The sequence below is a fragment of the Macrotis lagotis genome, chromosome 1 (genome assembly GCF_037893015.1).
Source record: "Macrotis lagotis isolate mMagLag1 chromosome 1, bilby.v1.9.chrom.fasta, whole genome shotgun sequence".
Lineage (NCBI taxonomy): Eukaryota > Metazoa > Chordata > Mammalia > Peramelemorphia > Peramelidae > Macrotis > Macrotis lagotis.
Genome location: NC_133658.1, coordinates 858072090 through 858090509, shown reverse-complemented (window position 1 = coordinate 858090509; position 18420 = coordinate 858072090). Strand labels below are relative to the sequence as shown.

General features: G+C 37.1%; 1 protein-coding gene across 5 annotated transcripts in view; it reads right to left on the bottom strand.

Moving 5' to 3' along the window:
• Positions 1–17374, bottom strand: part of ERMAP (erythroblast membrane associated protein (Scianna blood group)) — a 31687-nt gene extending 14313 nt beyond the window's left edge. For 2 of the 5 annotated variants that reach the window (XM_074217819.1, XM_074217823.1), the window contains exons 1-6: positions 13877–14085; positions 3880–3969; positions 3371–3691; positions 1910–2185; positions 522–656; positions 97–129 (exon numbers count right to left, since the gene is read on the bottom strand). In XM_074217819.1, the coding sequence (XP_074073920.1) occupies positions 97–129; positions 522–656; positions 1910–2185; positions 3371–3691; positions 3880–3958 (844 nt within the window). In that variant the 5' untranslated portion in view covers positions 3959–3969; positions 13877–14085. Of the gene's footprint in view, positions 1–96; positions 130–521; positions 657–1909; positions 2186–3370; positions 3692–3879; positions 3970–13876; positions 14086–16666 lie in introns of those variants that run through there. The other 3 variants (XM_074217820.1, XM_074217822.1, XM_074217824.1) reach the window with 3 other exon arrangements.
• Positions 17375–18420: the final 1046 nt, after the last annotated feature.

Sequence of the window (18420 nt, the reverse complement as noted above, 5' to 3'; positions counted from 1 at the left end):
AAAGAATGTACCCAGAAACTAGCTATATTGTTTTTATCTCTCAGGTATAACAGAGTGTCTGGTCACTGTTTACTGCTTCTGATCTAGGATACTTACCTATCTCTACAACTTGTTGGTAAAGAAGCTTCTCTAGAGGAAGGAAAGAAGAGACAAATAAGATTGACACTTATGTGACATTTCTTTGTCTAACTGATTGAACTGGACTCCTAAATAAGTTAAGAGGTTGAAAAAAAGGGAAGAATGAGAATAACATTTCCAATAAATGCAAAGTCTAAGGCTTTACAGTTGATCTCAAGGACTATTTCAGTTTCATATTCCCATTACAATAGCCCAGGGGTATGACTCCAGGCCTGAAGTTAATTTCCATCTTAGCATTCCATTTTCCCCACAAGGGACCCATCTCTTTGTTTTTTTAGTGTTCATTTTTAGATATTTGTTTACTTTCTGCAAGTCTTTCAAAGAGGACTGTCACTCCATAACCCACCAATTAGCCCTCCCATACCCCCATTTTATCATATTACCTCTAGATCTGCGTTGCTTCCATATGATATAAATACCCAATGCAATGAGGAGCCCCAAAATAGGCAGAATCACAGCCAGACCCACTGTTGAAGGGGTGACATGAAAGAGGGGGAAAGCTGAAACAGAAATCCCCACTGTCATAAGAAGAGAGTAGGGAAATAATAATGAAGACAGTGATAATACTCATAATTTCTCATAATTACTCATAAGAACATCAGACTTTAAAGTTTATAAAGGCTCTAACAAACTGTGTAAAATACCATATCTATCCATGGATGTGACAGAGACCCTCATTTTTCTCTTGTTATGCCTTGATTCCTTCTGGAGATTGAGCTCTGCCTAGCTGCTTAAAAAAGGTCTTCTCAGGGACCAAAATGCTGAATGACCCAACATTTAGTGAAATCATTTTCACTAAAGTTGAGAGTTTAAACTAGGGTCCCTGAACTTTTTAAAAAAATACTTTGGAAATATATTTCAATATAATTGTTTTCCTTTGTAATCTTTCATATTTTATTTTATACATCCAAAAACATTATCCAAGATCAGATTATCAGAGAACTCTATGTCATATAAAAATATTAAGAACCCCCACCTTAATGTATTTAGAAACAGGAGTCTCATCTGTCTGAGATAGCTAGATAGTCCTATCTTTAGTCAGCAAGATGTACTAAATGACTTCCCAAAGACCCATCTCATTCTGAAAAATGGAACAGTTCTTCAGTCATCAAAGAATCATCTCATAAAAACTATATTTTCAGGGCAGCTAGGTGGCGCAGTGGAGACAGCACTGGCCCTGGAGTCAGGAGTACCTGGGTTCAAATGCGGTCTCAGACACTTAATAATTACCTAGCTGTGTGGCCTTGGGCAAGCCACTTAACCCCATTTGCCTTGCAAAAAAAAAAAAACCTAAAAAAAACTATATTTTCTTCCTCCCCCCTCAAAATCATCCCCAGTCACCCCTTTCTCTTCCATCCTCTTTAATCCTGAGGACCATAAATGGGATTAAGCAGCATCTGTCTGTGCTACCGGCTGAAGATTTAGCCAAAGAAAGAACAGGAGAGAAAAAGGAAAGGAGATAAATGAAAAACCAGGAGAAGAGGAAACAGAAAGCAATGAAGAACAAGAAAACTTGGACATGGCCAGGGTAGTCAGGTACCTTTAACTATTGCTTTCAGTTCTCAATGACACTGAAACCATAGATCAGGCCCATATTGTCCATCCCTGTAAAGCCCTAGATTTCCTTGGAGACATATGCCCCCCCCTTTCCGATCCAAGTAAGTTCTCAGGGCACCTACTTCATAAGAATATGCAACAATAATCACCATAGCTGATATTTACATAGTGCAAAGTGATTTACAAAAATTATATCATTTGATCCAAGATTTACCTGCTAGGAATAGAGTTGTTCTCTTTTCTTGGCCAAGAGCAGCATTCCAAATAGAGCAGGTCACGTTCCCTGGAGATCCATCTCTCACAGTAATAGAAGCCTCCGTTTGGAATAGCCCCTCCTTATTCAGATATTGGGTCTCTGATGGAAGTATCTCCCCATGAGTGTCTCTCCATTGAACCTGAGGTTTTGGAAACCATCCCAGGGATCTGCACACCAAATGAATCTGTCCAGCTTCATAGCTTTTCATATGAATATAAGGATCCAAGCCCAGCGCTGGGAAAGAAAGATCTACTTGAACCAGCAATGCATCTCTCTCCATTTTCCACCTTACCCAAAAGACTGCCTTCCTGTCCCTTCTACTATATATATGCATGTATATACATTCCTTTTACAGTCAGCGGGAATTAAGGATGTGACACTCCTTTTTATGGTCTTTCCTATAGTCTAAGGCAGTACCTGAGTTCACAAGACCCTGTCATGGTGGATAACATTTCAGTTCAACCTTTGCTTCCACTGGGGATTCTAGACCATTAATCCAAGAGTTAAGATTATTCTTAGTGCAAGTGATGAGCCACAGATGACTACATTCCTAACTTAGTCAGAGCCTTAAGAGAGAGGGATTTGGGGCCAAGCTGTGTGACAAGATTTGATTTTTTTTTAAGATTCTTCTGCATTTATTATAGTGCTAATCACTTTCATTATTCAATCTAATCACTATTCAAATCACAATCAAATCACTATTCAAAAGGCCAGTGATCATAAATGAGGTAGAGCAGTATATTGGATAGTTCTGGGCTTAGGGTCAGGAAGATCTGAATTCAAATCCTATTTCTGACACTATGTAACCACTGATGGATCATTTAATAATAGATTTGGAGTTGGAAGAAAACTCAGAGGTCAATCTAGTCTAATTCCCCCTCATTTTACCAATGAGAAATCTGAAGATCAAAGAGGTACAGTGACTTGCCCAAAATCACACAGTTAGTATCTGAACTAATATTTGAAACTAGATCTTACTAACTTAATGTCCAATGTGCATTCACTGTACTCGAAAATTCTCTGCTTCTGACACTACTCTTGGGGAAATCACTTAAACTCTTGACTCTTCAACAAATCTTTAAGCTGTAACAGCAAAGCAAAATATGATCTCATCTTACCCCTACCCCAACTCACACCCAGAAAGGTCTGCTACTTCCACTAAGGTGAGTATTTGGTGGGATTTCAATAAATCTTTTTTTTTTTAGGTTTTTGCAAGGCAATGGGGTTAAGTGGCTTGCCCAAGGTCACACAGCTAGGTAATTATTAAGTGTCTGAGGCCGGATTTGAACATTTCAATAAATCTTTACCATAAACAAGACAGACGATCATTTGAAAAAATTTTAGAAGATAAAAGGAAATTCAGGATAATGACAAGTCTTAGTATGTATCACCCTGCTCTCCCTCATAGGCCCTTCTAACCTGCAACCTCCAGTTCCACAGAAGTACTTTTGCTCAGAGAGTCAGCCTGGATCTGACAATGGTACTCCCCTTGATCTTCAAGTTGGACGTTATAAATCTCCAGACTGAAATTGTCTTTCATAAAAGCTGTCCTCCCTTTATATTGTGGCATCTGCTCTTCATATAAATCTTGCCCATTTCGATATACATGAACAGCCTGTGGGGACTTCGGGGTCCGCAGCCATTTCACCTCTATAGACTTAGGGACTATCCCAACAGATAGAGGACAATGCAGTTCAGCTTTTGTCCCAAGCGTGGCCAAGTTCCTCTTGACAACTTTCCCTGTGCCGTGACCAAAGAAACAATGCACATGAATGAGCGTTAAACATACACAACTGGCAAGGGGACAAGAATGTTATAGACAGGGAATGGGATAATGAAGGAGGCAAAGTGGAGAAAGGTATGGAGAAAGACAGTGTCTTTAGACCCCTAGATATCCTGGACAGTAGAAGACAGGTAAAAACTCTTACCTGATCCCTCAGTGAGCAGCTGGATGGAGAAAAGGGCAATGAGGAAGTTAGAGAGAAAGAAACTGGAACAACTTGCCATCTCCACCAAAGCTGAAATAAGGACAAAAAAGTACAGGGTTAATGAGTGTCATATATGAAAAAATTATGTTGGATCAGAGAGACAGATGAAGAGAAGAGGTACATAAAAAAGATGCTGGAAGACTGGAAACTAAAATTCCATACTGACCTCAAAAGTAAAATACTGACCCTTCTACTAGTGTGAGTATTCTAGCCAGACTTTGAAAATACACACATTTATACAGAGTAAAAAAAAAAATCAAACAATATACAAATTAGCTACTACTGTGTAAGAAAAAATAAAAATAGTAGCAACAATGACCAGAAAAGGACATTTTAAGAAGAGTTCAGAAGGGGAAAGAGAAGCAAGCAAAAAAAGGAAATTTTTGCTACTTTTAAAAGAAAAAGACCTAGTGATTAAAAAAAAAATATCACCAAGCAGTCTCACAGAAATCTCAATTCAGCAATTGTTGGAGAGGATGAAGAAAGAATGAAGGTTCATTGGATAACATGTAGAAGTTATAACCAAGATAACTCAGTTATGTAGTAAAATCTTTCACTCTTGTCAAATATGTCACAGGAGCAGTTTAGCTCTTTAATGCTTCTGTGACCTAAAGAATAACTTGAACATTTTATGATGTAAGCACCAATATCAATTTATTTGCTAATCCATGTATAACTGGAAAATGAGTGAATCAATGCATATTCTGAGCCTAGGGATTTAGTGCAAGGGACCTATATGACATTAAATATCACTTTCATGTACATGAGCAGTACCTACTTGTCCTGTTTATCTATTCCCTTTGTCTCAGTTAGCAACTAGGCAGTTCTAATTCTCCAATTCTCTAATTGTCCCTTATGGTACAAATCCCTTGTAAAGTACTCCTAGTTTTTAGCCTTTTACTAAAACATATCAACTTCAAATCACAAAATCTTAAGTGTTGGAAGAGATCTTCTGTCAATAAGAGAAAGACAAATGGACATAAAGAAAGAAAAAAGAAGGAAAAAAGATAGAAAAAAGAAAGGAAGGAAGAAAAAAGAAAGAAAGATAGACAGAAAGATAGAAAGATATAGAAGGAAAGAAAAAGGAAAGAAAAAAGAGAAAGAAAGAAAGAAAGAAAGAAAGAAAGAAAGAAAGAAAGAAAGAAAGAAAGAAAGAAAGAAAGAAAGAAAGACCATCAATCTGGCATGACCTATCCTTTGTGATGTCATTTTGATTCTGTGATCACTGCTTCCAATACTAAAATTTCACTAAGCATTCCTTTAACCTTATGTTTTAGAATCTTGCCAGGAAATGATACTAAGCTCACTAGAATACAGTTTGCAAATTCCATTATCTCCCCTTTTTTTTGAGTAGAACAATATTTGTGCTTCTCCAGTCTTGAGATACATCTCTCTTTTTGAGAAACAGATTAACTTTATCCTATTGCCAAAACTGCAGAAAAACTTCAGTGATGTGGAAAAGACGTAACTCTAAAAGGTCAGTGTCTTTCACTGATCACCAACCATCTTGAGTTTACTATGTCAGGCCACTGGACTCCCATGTGTTTGTGAGAATGGCTTCTGTACAACGTGCCCTTACTGTAATCAATATTACATGAAAGTTATGACTTCCCTGATGTCATGGTCTTCTTTGATACCTAGGACAACAACTCCATGATCTTTAAGATCTCATTTACATTGTACTAGTAATCACAACCACTAAGTTTTTCACGACTAAAGGAGTAATCTGGGCCACTTTATTTGAAGGAAAAAGCAGCTAAATGCTCTCTTGTTCGAAAATCATTTGGTTCTTTCTTACCCATGACCCCATTTTGAAGGGTTTTCTTGGCAAGGATAATGAAATGATATAGCATTTCCTTCTCCAGCACACTTGATAGATGTGGAAACTGAGGCAACCAGGCTTAAGTGACTTGCCCAGGGTCACACAGCTATTAAGTGTATGAGGCTAGATTTAAACTCAAATTCTCCTGATTCCAGGCCAAGTGCTCTATTCACTGTACCACTTCTTGGGCACCAATTCCCATTAGTCATTTTTGTTTTGTTTTGTTTTTTGTCTGTTAGAATCCAAAGCATAATCTCCTTGTTAGAGACAACGGGAGCAAAATAACAATTGTTAGATCTGTCTTCTCTCCCTTGTCTTCATTCCCCTTTGCCATCACTTCTTTGATTCTCTTCTTTGTTCAATATAATAACAAGTGTCTTTAGAACTAGATGGAATAGTTACAATTCTCAGAAATGGGAATGATCTTAGAGATCATATAACCATATCAAGAGAAATATACAGCATCCCTGAGTTGGGAGAGGCCTTTTCTCTGGTATTCTTTCCCTGATCAGCAGATTCCTTTACAAACACTTCCCCAACTCTGACCCTGACCCCCAACAAGTGGTAATTTGGTTTCTGTTTGAAATTTTGTAGGGAGAAGCCACCTTATGTATGACCCTGGGCAAAATACTTCCCTTCTCTGGACCTCGGTGCCCTCATCTGCAGGAGGACCTTAGTCTTGGTGGCCTCTAAGAACCCTCCCGGCTCTAAATCTATGATCCTATAACCTCCCACATTAGCTTTTGGAAAGCTCTAATCAGTAAGAGTGTAGTGTGACTAAAAAAATTATGGCATAAGAAGGTAATGAGGGGCCATTCAATTAGCTGCCATAGAAACTCAAATACCATGGGGTTCCCTTTGAATAGTGTTGCAATTCCAACCCCTCTCCTCCTCATTCCCCTTTTCTCTTCCACTTCTTCCCTCCCCCCCCTTTCCTCTTGTGATCTCCCCTGTGCTATGTTTAAGCCAGATGGGCTCATTTTGGGGTCATGGACTATGAAAAACTCAAATCAAGATCTAGGACCTGAAGGATCAAAGTGTCAACATTTCCCTTAGTCACTTCATCACCAGCATCACCTTCTCAGAGAATATCATTTAACTATTTGCCACTGATCCAACAGACTCTGGGATCTTTGCAAACTCAAGAAATTCTAAACATTGCAGTCAATAATAACCTTGAAGTGAAGTCACTGATCTTTGTCCAGTGTAGTATGTACTTAGTCCATGAGGGCACTGATATTTAGATCCTCATCTGCAAACAGTAGACAGAAATCTTCCACTGTAGAGAGTACAATGGCCAGCTAATAGGGGTGGCCTTTGGGCACCATGCCAAGTTCACTTACTGGCATAGACAGGAGTTAGTTTCTAGGTTCCATCCCCACCAGAAAAATCTAGACTTTGTTGTGGATAGCACTGGGGGGGGGGGGTAGAAAAGGAAGAGAGACTTTGAGGAGGAAAGGGGAGGAACTGGAAAGGGACACACATTTCAGTCTTGTCTGAATGCTGACCTTAGGCAGTGTTGATTATCCTAGACAGAGTGGTCACCCTGCCTTGTACCACCATCTCTGGGCACCACAGTCCAAGAGCCATCACCTTGGTGAAGATTTATGGAGTTTCTATGATGAACCATTATCCTGGTGGTATTACAAAAGGGATTTGGAGACCCAGAGCTTCCCTTTCTTTTAAATAGGAATAACTTGGAACTGCCAGCCTGTTTCCAGTTTGTTTAGTAGCAATCTAATTTTATTTTAATTTATAAGTAAATAAAAAGAATGTAATGGATTGCTGCTGCATGATAAGAAATGATGAAAAACCTGAGAAGACCTCTGTGAACTGATGCAGAGTAAAGTAAGCAGAACAAGAAGAACAATTTATAAATACCAACAAAATTATAAAGAAAAATAACTTTGAAAAACTAGAGAATTCTGAATCGATGAAAAAGAGAGATTATGGACTCAAGTTGAAGAATAAGATGTATATTTTTAGAATTGATTTTATTTGATTATGTATGTTGCAAAGGGTTTGTTTTGTTTTTTTATCCAATGAGGAGAGGAGGAAATAGTGAGAAGGCTAGGATGAATGAATATAAGGTGATTAAAGAAAAGAAAAAGAAAAAACTAAGGAAGTCATTGAGACATCTTTTTTAAAAAACTAAGAGAAAAGAAAAAAGACCACAAAGGATAGAAAAACAAGACAAATTGGAAAGCTATAAGCTGAATTTATATACTTAAAAAGGCAAGTTAAATATAATAGACTCCTGCAGTTCTATGTATAATTCTACTTTTCTGGTTTATTGTGTATACGGAAATGCTCGTTTTATTTAGAGTTTGTTAAATTCAGGATAATTTTTTTTTAATTTAAGAAAAATTGGAGTGTGACAATAGAAAAAGCACTGAATTTGGAGTCAAAAAACAGATTCAAATCCTGCTATTGTCACTATATAAATGGCCTCAGGCAAATTTCTCAGCTTATTTGGGCTTGTTTCCACATTAGTAAAATAAAGGGGTTAGTTCTCCTATTCTAAATTCTATGAGCAAGAGTGATTAATAATATTAACATTTAGACATTATTTTAAGAATTTTTTTCCTTACTTGAACTGAAAATCTCCTTTACAATTCCCTACAATGTTTCTTCAAATCCTATAACACTAATCTTATGACCTCTTTTTATAGGGTTGGTTACTACAATGTTATATCAAAGGAATGCAGTTGATACTGTTTATGGATTTTTGTAAAGCATTTGACAATGTCACATCTTTATGGACAAAAATTATATCTGTAAGTTAGATAACAGTATATATATATATATGTATATATATATATATATGTAGATGGATTCAGAATGTATTGCAAAATGAGATTTCAAGAATAATCATTAATGAATCCTTGTTACCTCAGAGGTAAGTCCCTAATGGAGTATCTCAGAAATTTGTGTTCCTTGTCTTGTCCTATTGAATATTATTATCCTTCATTTTTGAAGAAGACCACAACACTAGGGAAGTGATGCCATGACAAGCACAAGTAAATTGGATTTGAGTGAGGGGATGCTGTGCTAAATCACCAGCCTCACTTTCTCCTCCAGAGACATCTGGGTCCAGTGGCCAGATATGAATTAGGACAACTGGAGATAGTCTAGGATTTGAGGCAATTGGATTAAATGACTTGTCCAAGTGTCTGAGGCCAGATTCCAACTCCTGTCCTCAATCCACTGTGCCACATAACTTCCCTACAGTATTATATCCGTGCCTTGGGGGGAAGGATACTTCACTGACTACACAAAGAAGAGCTTGCTGACACATTCATATGATGAAGTCAAGATAAATCTAAAAAGATCTTCACACACACTAGGACTATGGACTAGATCTAATCACATGAAAATAGAGATAAATGTAAAGTTCTATTTGTGGCTTTTAACAATCAACTGTACAAAAATAAGATGGGGAAGTGTAGATAACAGTTTATCTAAGAAAGATCTGGGGTGGGGGTTAGGGTTTGATAAACTTAGATTCATTTCTCATTTTTGACACTTATTAGTTATATATCATGGACAATTCACTTAACTTTTTTAGGGTTTCAATTTCCTCATTTACAAAATAAGAGGTTTGAACTAGAGGTCATATATGGGTTCTCTGTCCTGGGTTGAGCCTTTGTTGGGTCAGTGCTCTAGTGCTTTGCATTTGATACTGAAACAAAATTAGACACTTGAAGGTCATTCAACAAGAAACAAAGGATTTTCTTAGCCAAAGCAGAAGGGTATTCAGCAAGTATAGGCATATATCCTCAAGTAATAATAATAATAACTAACATATATATGTAATATTTATCTGTGCCTGAAAAGATGTTAAATGCTCTATAATTATTACCCTCATTTGAGCCTCACAATCCTGTGAGTAGGTGCAATTATTACATGGTGATCAAATGACATACCTAGGGGTCCTACAGCTAATAAGTGTCTGAGGCCACATTTGAACTCAGGTCTTTCTGACTCTAGGTGTGGTGTTCTAGCCACAGTGCCATCTCAATGACCAGGTAATGAAAAACTTTTCTGAATCAGCCAAGTCTTAAGGATGATTTTGGTATCTTTTAAGGAAAAACTAGCCCAATTTTGTATAGGACAAGGATTAGGCCATTGCTTCTGTCACAACATATAGCTTTAAGGTCTTATAACTTTGAGTCTATGATCTAGGAACTTGAACCTTGACATCATATGCGAATATGTGGGATAATAATTCCTATTGCACAATGCACAAGTTCCAAGATTCTCAAAAGAATCAAATGAGAGAAGAATGTAGTCCACTGTAAGTTGCTTAAAAATATGACATCCTCCTCATCATTGTCTGTAGCGTAATTTGGAAATCAAATCATCTGATGAAAGATTACAGAAAGAGAAGTGAGGATCAGGGAGGTGACAGTGGGGTTGTATTTGACCCTCAAAGCTGATCATTTTCAGTTCTGTATGCTACATTGTAGAAAGACCTTGACAAACTTGAGTATCCAGGGTAACTGGGATGGGGAAGGACTTGAAAGTCAGACCAAGTTAAAGATCATTGAAAAGAATTGATATGGAATGGCTCTCTGGGAGATTTGTTGGGGAAGGATAAAAGGGAAATTTAGGCAATGTAAAAATAAAAGATCTCAATGAAAATACATTTAAATAATTCAAAAAAAGAACTGAGCATGTTTAGTCTTGTAAAAAGAAGACTCAGATGGTCTATGAACAATATCTCCCAATATCAGAAAGGCTGGTTGTCTGTGGAAGAGGAATTAGCCTGTTCTACTTTACTCCTGAGGCTAGAACTACAGCTGGATGGGAATTACCTTGAACAAGTGATAATTTTTAAAATGGAGTTTCATTTTGTAACAACAATGATTATATATGTGTGCTTCTATTAACATTAAGCTGACTCAAAACATCTGGCTGACTAGATGAAACTGGATTGAGTCGACTCTCCACCTTTAGTTAATTCCCCATCAGTGGAATAAGGCATTTCATGCCACATACAGGTAGCTTCATAATGAAAAATTAAAGAATATATGTCAAAATCTTAACTAAATGCCAAATCATATAAAATAAGTGACTACAGCAAAACAGAGGATAAAGTTTTCTTTAAATATGAAAAAGTTATGAAGTTGGTTGTTTAAATCATTATTTTTCATTTTACTTTGGCTCAATTACTTTATATGCCTCTGTAGGGAACAATGGATAGTAGTTGTGGAAGGGAAGATTTTTGTTCCGTGTAATTAAAAACTTCAAAATTAGAGTGATTCAAAAGCATAATGGAAGTCTCAGGAGGTACTGAGTTATCTCTTACTAGACATCTTTGAGAAGAAGTCAATTACATTACCAGTTATGCTTTAGAAGGGGTTTCCAAAAGGCATGATTTGCATTAGATTATTTTTTAATTCTAAGATTATAACCTTTTCTAATTAAATCTAAAAAGTATTACTCAAGCAGCATTGTTAAAGAATAGACAACACAGAACATATTCCATGAAAAATGACTTTAAATTTCACCAGGGACATCACATTATTTAGCACAACTTCCAACTCTTTACTTAGAAATAACTTACTTTGTAAAAACTAGATTTATAAATAGTATGTAGACATAAGAAATCTATTTAGTTGTGGGTACCTCCCAAAGAAACCAGACTATACTGAGTGCCCATGATTGACACTGAAAGGTTTAAGACATTCAGGGGAGAGATGGACGAAGAAAATGAAAGGTGATATCAGCAAAAGGAAGGAAGGAAAAGACATGCATATAGTGGAGAGTGATGCCTTTCACCAACAAATATTTATCACATTCCCCTTGAGGACTATTCCAAACTACTTTTCTCCATAAATCCTTATTACTTCATTCACAGCACCACCCTCTCAGGAGATACTCTCAATTCCTACTTTCCTGAGAAAATAGAGGGATATAACAGATACTCTTTTTCTACCATTCTATGTCTCAAAGCTCATAGATATTTTCAGACATCCTAGCAGGGAGTTCTCTGGGTCAAAATCCAATACCATCGTTTAGATTGCTTTATTTGCAGAACTCATTGTCTTACCCTATAAACTTCCAGACATTTCAGTTTGTATCTCTCAGTGAGAGACAATCTCTTGTGAGATTCTCTCAGTCTCACAGAACCCGTGAATACAGTTTCACAGTCTTGGACTCATTCTTGACTCTTCTCCTTCCCTCACCTCCAATATAAAGTTGGTTGTAATAATATCTTTGGAATCTCTCCCCATCTCTCTCCATTTAGCTACCATTCCAATCAGAGCCTTTATCATCTGAACTATTCCAACACCTTCCTAATTGATATCCCTGCTTCTAATCTCTCCCCTCTCTAATCAATCCCTCATCTAAGTCTAACCATTCCATTCCCCCTCCCCTCAAAATCCTTCAGGAGTTTCCTATTGCCTTTACAATAAAATAAAAGTTCCTTAGTCTGATATGTGCAGCCCTCTACAATCTGGCTCTCACCATTCAAGCATTATTTCACACCATTCCACTTCACAATCTAAGTCCCAGCCAAATTGGATCAATAGCTATTTCTCTCATAAATCAGTCTTCACATGAGCTGTTCCTCAGACCCAGAATGCACTCCTTTCTCACTTCAGTCTTTCAGAATCCTTGCTTTTCTTCTAGGCTGATATCAGGGATGTCTCTTCTGATCGGCTCTCCCCAGCCCACCTAGCTGTCAGTTGTTCCTTCCCCTTCAATTCACCTTATACTATGCTTATTTTTGTACATGTTGAATATGTTTCCTCTTCTCAGTAGATTATAAGTTTCTTGAGGGCAAGAATTATTTTATTTTTGTGTTTATATCACCAGTCCAGTGCCTTTCACAGAGAAAATTTTTGCTCATTTGAATTTAACTGAAGTAGTTGAAGGGTTTCCAGTTGGAAGAGGGATTATTCTTATTTTGCTCAAACAGAGAAAAAAGAATTAGGAAAAGAATTAGACAAAAATTACAAAGAGACATTTATCACCCCAATTAAAGGAAAAATGTTCTAAGTCAGAGCAGTCAAAAAATGGAAGGGACTGCCTTTTGGGCTATTGAGTTCTCCATCACCCTTAGGAAAAAGCTGCCTGATGGATACTATGGATACAATGGAAAGACCAACTGCCTTCTGTGGGGGGTGGGGGGAGGGAAGTGAGATTAGGGGAAAAATTGTAAAATTCAAAAGAAATAAAAGAAAAAGCTGCCTGACCGATAGTCAGGATGCCCTCAAGTGACTTGCATGACCCTCACTATCCCTTCTGACTCTAAGATCCTGTGATTCTAATATAGCAAATATACCCTGTAAATATGAGCATTTTTTCCACTAATGTACATACTAGATTAGGATTTTCAATTCTATAAAAGTAGTGTTTAAAATGAAAGAAACCTAAAAGTCTTTTTTTTTCTCTTTCTCTCACTCTTTGTCCCCTACCTCCAAATCCTTCAGTCTTCCTCTTTGTAAAGGGATTGCTAAAAGTCCCTGGGCAGTTAGCTCTAAGAATCTCAGGTGGTCTCTCAAGTAGGTTATTTTGAAAAATTCTAAACCAGATAAAAATTAGAGTGCGCTATTCCTTTCAGATAGTGAGGGATTGGGGGAGGTGGGGCATGGGGGAAGGGATATATTCATGAATAAAGGGGATATGAAAACAAAGAATACTAACAAAAATTAAATTTTAAAAACTTCCTTTTATAACTATTTAAAATTGATCCTCAGTCCCAGTGATCACCCTGTCAGGCAAATCTACACCAATGAATGGCATTAAGAGCTTCTAGAGGCTTCATATTAGGCTACACTCTCAGTTGCCTTCTTTTGTGCTAGATGGGTAGAACTACCTACCATTCACCCATATTTACCAAGACCATCCTGATTTTAAGAAAGGAATGTTTACTTTTAATGAGACCTGGTAAAAGGTATATCCACTGTCAGGCTATGTCAAATAACCATCACATGCAAAAGGTTGAGGTGTCTCCTCTCTCCCTTGAAATTAGAGAGAAGACTGATGATTTCTTTTTCAGGTCTAAGTATTCTGGACATTCATTATCCCAGCTTGGAACCAAGCTGTAGAATGAAAAGAAATGTCATCTCAGAACCAAGTGGAAAGGGAAAACAGGGCACTCACCTTTATTTTGAATTTGGGAGATTTTTTCCAAAATAGTACAGCAGGAATTCCTAAACTCAACCCATCCAAAAGTTAGAAGCAAAGCTCAAGCATGAGGGAAACAGAAGGTACATCCAGAAAAAAATGTGTTTTTACCCCAGAGTATAAACCCATAAACTGGGAGCTCTGTCTGTCCAGAAGATTCTCCATCTCTAACTGTCCCTATAAAATAAACAAACCACACCCTATCTGTCTGTTACTGATAAAGCAATAGGGTAAAGTAAAGAAGAAACTCCCTTTATATAAGAGGAACTCTTAAGGGCTGGAACTTCACCTCAATTCAAATACTCCCAATTTTCAACTGTTAATTATACATTCATTCCCCATTATATCATACCCCTTCTGCAACAACTGCTCCAGTTTCCAATTACTTTTCAAGACATTTTAAAACGTATGATTGGCATCCATCAATGACCAAGTTTATTCACTAAGTGACCTTCATCTCCAACTCCAATCATCCTTTCTGCCAAGTAAACCTGCTTACTTATTTACATACTTGAAAAACACATTCCTATTCTCCCAAACCCTGTACATGTTAGTCATTTGACCTGTGATGATCTCCCTCTCTGCTCTGACAAATATATCCTTTCCTTTCCTCTTTCCACATTTATTAAAATCTTGCTACATGCTTCAGTTCCAATATGGTCCCTTTGAGAATAAGGCATATAAGACATTATTCCTGTTCTTGAAAAATTTGCAGTGAAATTGGAAAGACCAGTCTTACATTCATAAGATAAAACACTCCATCTACCAACTCTGGGAATTTTCATTTAATGTCCCTATGTTTGGAATTCTCTCCTTCCTTATCTCTGCTTCCTGGCATTCCCTGGCTTCCTTCAAGTCCCAGTTAATATCCCATGTTCTACAAGAAGTTTTTTTCAGTCCCTCTTAATGCCAGTGCATTCTCTCAGAAATTATCTCCAACTTATTCTTTCTTTATTTTATGTGTACATTTTTAAACTTTATTTTTTCCCCAAATATATGCAAAGATAGTTTTCAACATTCATTCTTTTGCAAGCTTTTGAGTTCCATGTTTTTCTACCGACCTCCCTTCCCTGCCCCTGCCAAAAGAACAATTTGATATAGGTTATAGACATACAGTCATGTTTAACACATTTCCATATTAGCCATGTTGTGAATGAGGAATTAGAACTAAGGGGGAAAATAATGAGAAAAAGGAAAAAAAAAATAAAAGAACTTTAAAAAAAGTGACCATAGCATGTTTTGCTCTGAATGTAGACTCCAGTTGTTCTCTGATTGTGAATGTCATTTTCCATAATGATTCTCTCAGAATTAACATTGAATTATCACTAAACTGCTGAGAGGAGCTGAATCCACCATGTTGATCATCTGGCAGTGTTGCTATTAATGTTATACATAGTTGTTTGCAGGTTGTCACTCCCCTTAATCTGAAAGCTCCATGAGAGCAAGGATGGTCTTTTGACTCACTTTGTATCCCCAGCTCACTTTGTATCCCCAGCACCCTACACAGTGCCCATTCATCCTTCTGCAAGCTTTTGAGTTTTACATTTTTCTTCCAACTGCCTTTCCCTCCCTCCTCTTCCCATGGCAGCTAACAATCTGATAGAGGTTATGATATAAGGCTATGATACAAGTAAAGAAAGGTAAAAGATGGTCCCTGACCTCCAGAAACTCCCAGACTAAATCTTTGTAAGTTAAGTAGAATATAAACTCTTATAATGGATTTTTCTTTCCTACCAAACTATTGTGTGGAATTGTACTGCGATTGTCAGTATATTCCAAGTTCCAGAACTGACTAAGAAATTCTTCTGGCTAAAAGTTCCTCTTCTCTACAAAGGAAAAGTTCAGGCTGTTTTCCATGTGGTCTCCCAAAGTCCTTCTAGAAAGCATTTGGCATTTTCCCAAACCAAAACCTTTACCTTATCTTTGTATTTCATCTTAGTTCAGTGCCTACTACAGAACACAATGGACCATTCATAAATCCGTGAGTTTAAGGAGGCATTCTGTCAATCTGTATTTGGATTGGGTACTCTACCTAATCAAAAGTCCCAGTCTTATTCGAAAGCAAGACAGCTAATCCAACACTTTTGCAGACTAGGCAAATAGAACTCATACTATCATAAAGTCTGAAAACTGTCTTATTTTTGAGCAATGGAAATCAGACAAGGCTTATGTGCCAGGTATTAGGTACAAAGAAAAGTTAAAACAGTGCCTGCTCTAGAGTAGCTTACAGTATGCAAATAACCATATCCAAACAAGATATATAGACAGGACAAATTGGTGATAATGTCAGCCATCTTCCCTTTTCTTCCCCCTTTCCCTTTTTTCCTTTCTTTCCGTCCCTTCCATCAATCCCTCCTTCCCTCCCCCTCTTTCCCCTCCTAATACTTGAAGGGTAAGCTAAATTTCTGAGTGTTTGTGTTATTTCCTTTTTGAGTCAAATCCTATGAGAGTAATATTTAAGTAGTTCTCACCTCCTCCCTTCTTTCCCTCTGCTGTAATAGGTCCTTTGCCCCTCTTCATGTGATATAATCTACCACATTCTGCCTCTGCCTTTCTCCCATCTCATTACAATCTCTCCCCTTTTTTAATGTCATAATTTAAAAAAAAATCTTCCCATTAAAATCAACTTCTATCCATACCTTCAGCCTAAATATACTGCCTCTAATAGTTACAATTCTCAAGAGTTTTGAGAATCTTCCTTCTAGATAGGGAAGAAACTAGTTTAGTCTTATTGAATAGCAGTCTTTTTTATTTTCCCCTGTTTACCTTTTCATGTATCTCTTGAATCTCCAGCTTGAAGATCAAATTTTCTGTTTAGCTTTGGCCTTTTCATTAACAAAGTTTAAGGGGTGACTAGATGGCGCAGTGGATAGAGCACCCTGGAGTCAGGAGTACCTGAGTTCAAATCTGGCCTCAGACACTTAATAATTACCTAGCTGTGTGGCCTTGGACAAGCCACTTAACCCCATTTGTGTTGTGTCATATGTATTCCAGGCTAAGAGCTATGAAGGGTTAACACAGAAATAGTTATGTGCTTTAAGGAGCAAGATGTACTTCAGAGCTTAGATAAGGGAGTAGCTGCATGTCTGAGCTAAGGAGGTGTATTCCCAGGCTCAGATAGATAGCACATTCTGAGATAATTACCTTCTGCACTTTGTTTATCAAATCACTGTTTGGTTCTCAAAACAATCTTCTCTCTGTTTAGCAGAATACTGGTTCTCAAAACAATCACCTAAGACATACACAAGGTATGCATGTGAAAAAATGCTTGCCAAAACGCTTATCTAATTGGTTACGTAAATGTAGAGTATAAAAGTATGTATCCTGTGATCAATAAACGAACCAGCTTATGCATCATATTGATGTCGGCCTGGGTTCCCTCCTCCGGACTCGACACATTTGCCTTGCAAAAAACAAAAAACAAAACAAAACAAAAAAAAACAGTTTGAAAGATATAGTTAAATATCTAAATATAGTTAAATAGTTGATATAGTTAAATGTCCATCTTTTTTTCCTGAAAGCACATGCTCAGTTTTGCTGAGTAGTTGATTCTTGGTGGTGATCCAAGGTCCCCTGCCTTTCAGAATATCATATTCTAGGTCTTTCAATCCTTTAATGTTGATACAGTCAGGTTCTGTGTAATCCTGACTGTGGCTCCTTAGTATCTGAATTGCTTCTTTCTGGCTTATAGGATTTTTTTCCCTTGATCTGATAATTCTAGAGTTTGTTTACAATATTCCTTGGCATTTTTATTTTTTTTAGGGGGGGGTCCCTTTCAGGAAGTAATCAGTAGATTCTTTCAATGACTATTTTACCCTCTGGTTCCAGGACATCAGGGCAGTTTTCCTTGACGTTTTCCTGAAGAATGCTATCCCAGTGTCCTTTTATGATTAGGGCTTTCAGATAGTCCAATAATTTTTAAAATATCTGTCCTGGATCAATTTTCCAGGTCAGTTGTTTTACCAATGAGGCATTTACATTTTCTTCTATGTTTTCATTTATTTGATTTTGTTAAACTGATTCTTGGTGTCTCATGGAGTCATTAGTTTCCACTAGTTCCAGTCTATTGTTCAAGAAGTTATTTTCTTCAGTTAGTTTTTGCAACTATTTTTCCATCTGGCCAGTTCTTTTTTAAAAGGAGCTGATATCTTTTTCCATTTGCCCAATTGCATTTTTGAAGGAATTGTTTTCTTCTGGCTCTTTTTGTCTCATGGTGTTAATTTTCTCTTGCTTTTCTTTTCCCAATTTTTTCATTTGAATTTTAAAATTCTTTTTGAGCTCTCTTCCAAGATTTCTTTCTGGGCTGGAGATCAATTCATATTCTCCTCCCAAGCTTCACATGTAGTATCCCTTCTGCCCTCTTTTTTGTGTTTTTAGTGTTTTGCCCATCCTTATCTCCAAGGCAACTTTCAATAGACCCTGCTTTTCTCTGGTCTTTCTTATTCATTTTGCACTTTATTACTGGACCTTATCCTAAGGTTCTTGTATAAGGGGAGGGACTCACTCACAGACCTCTTGTT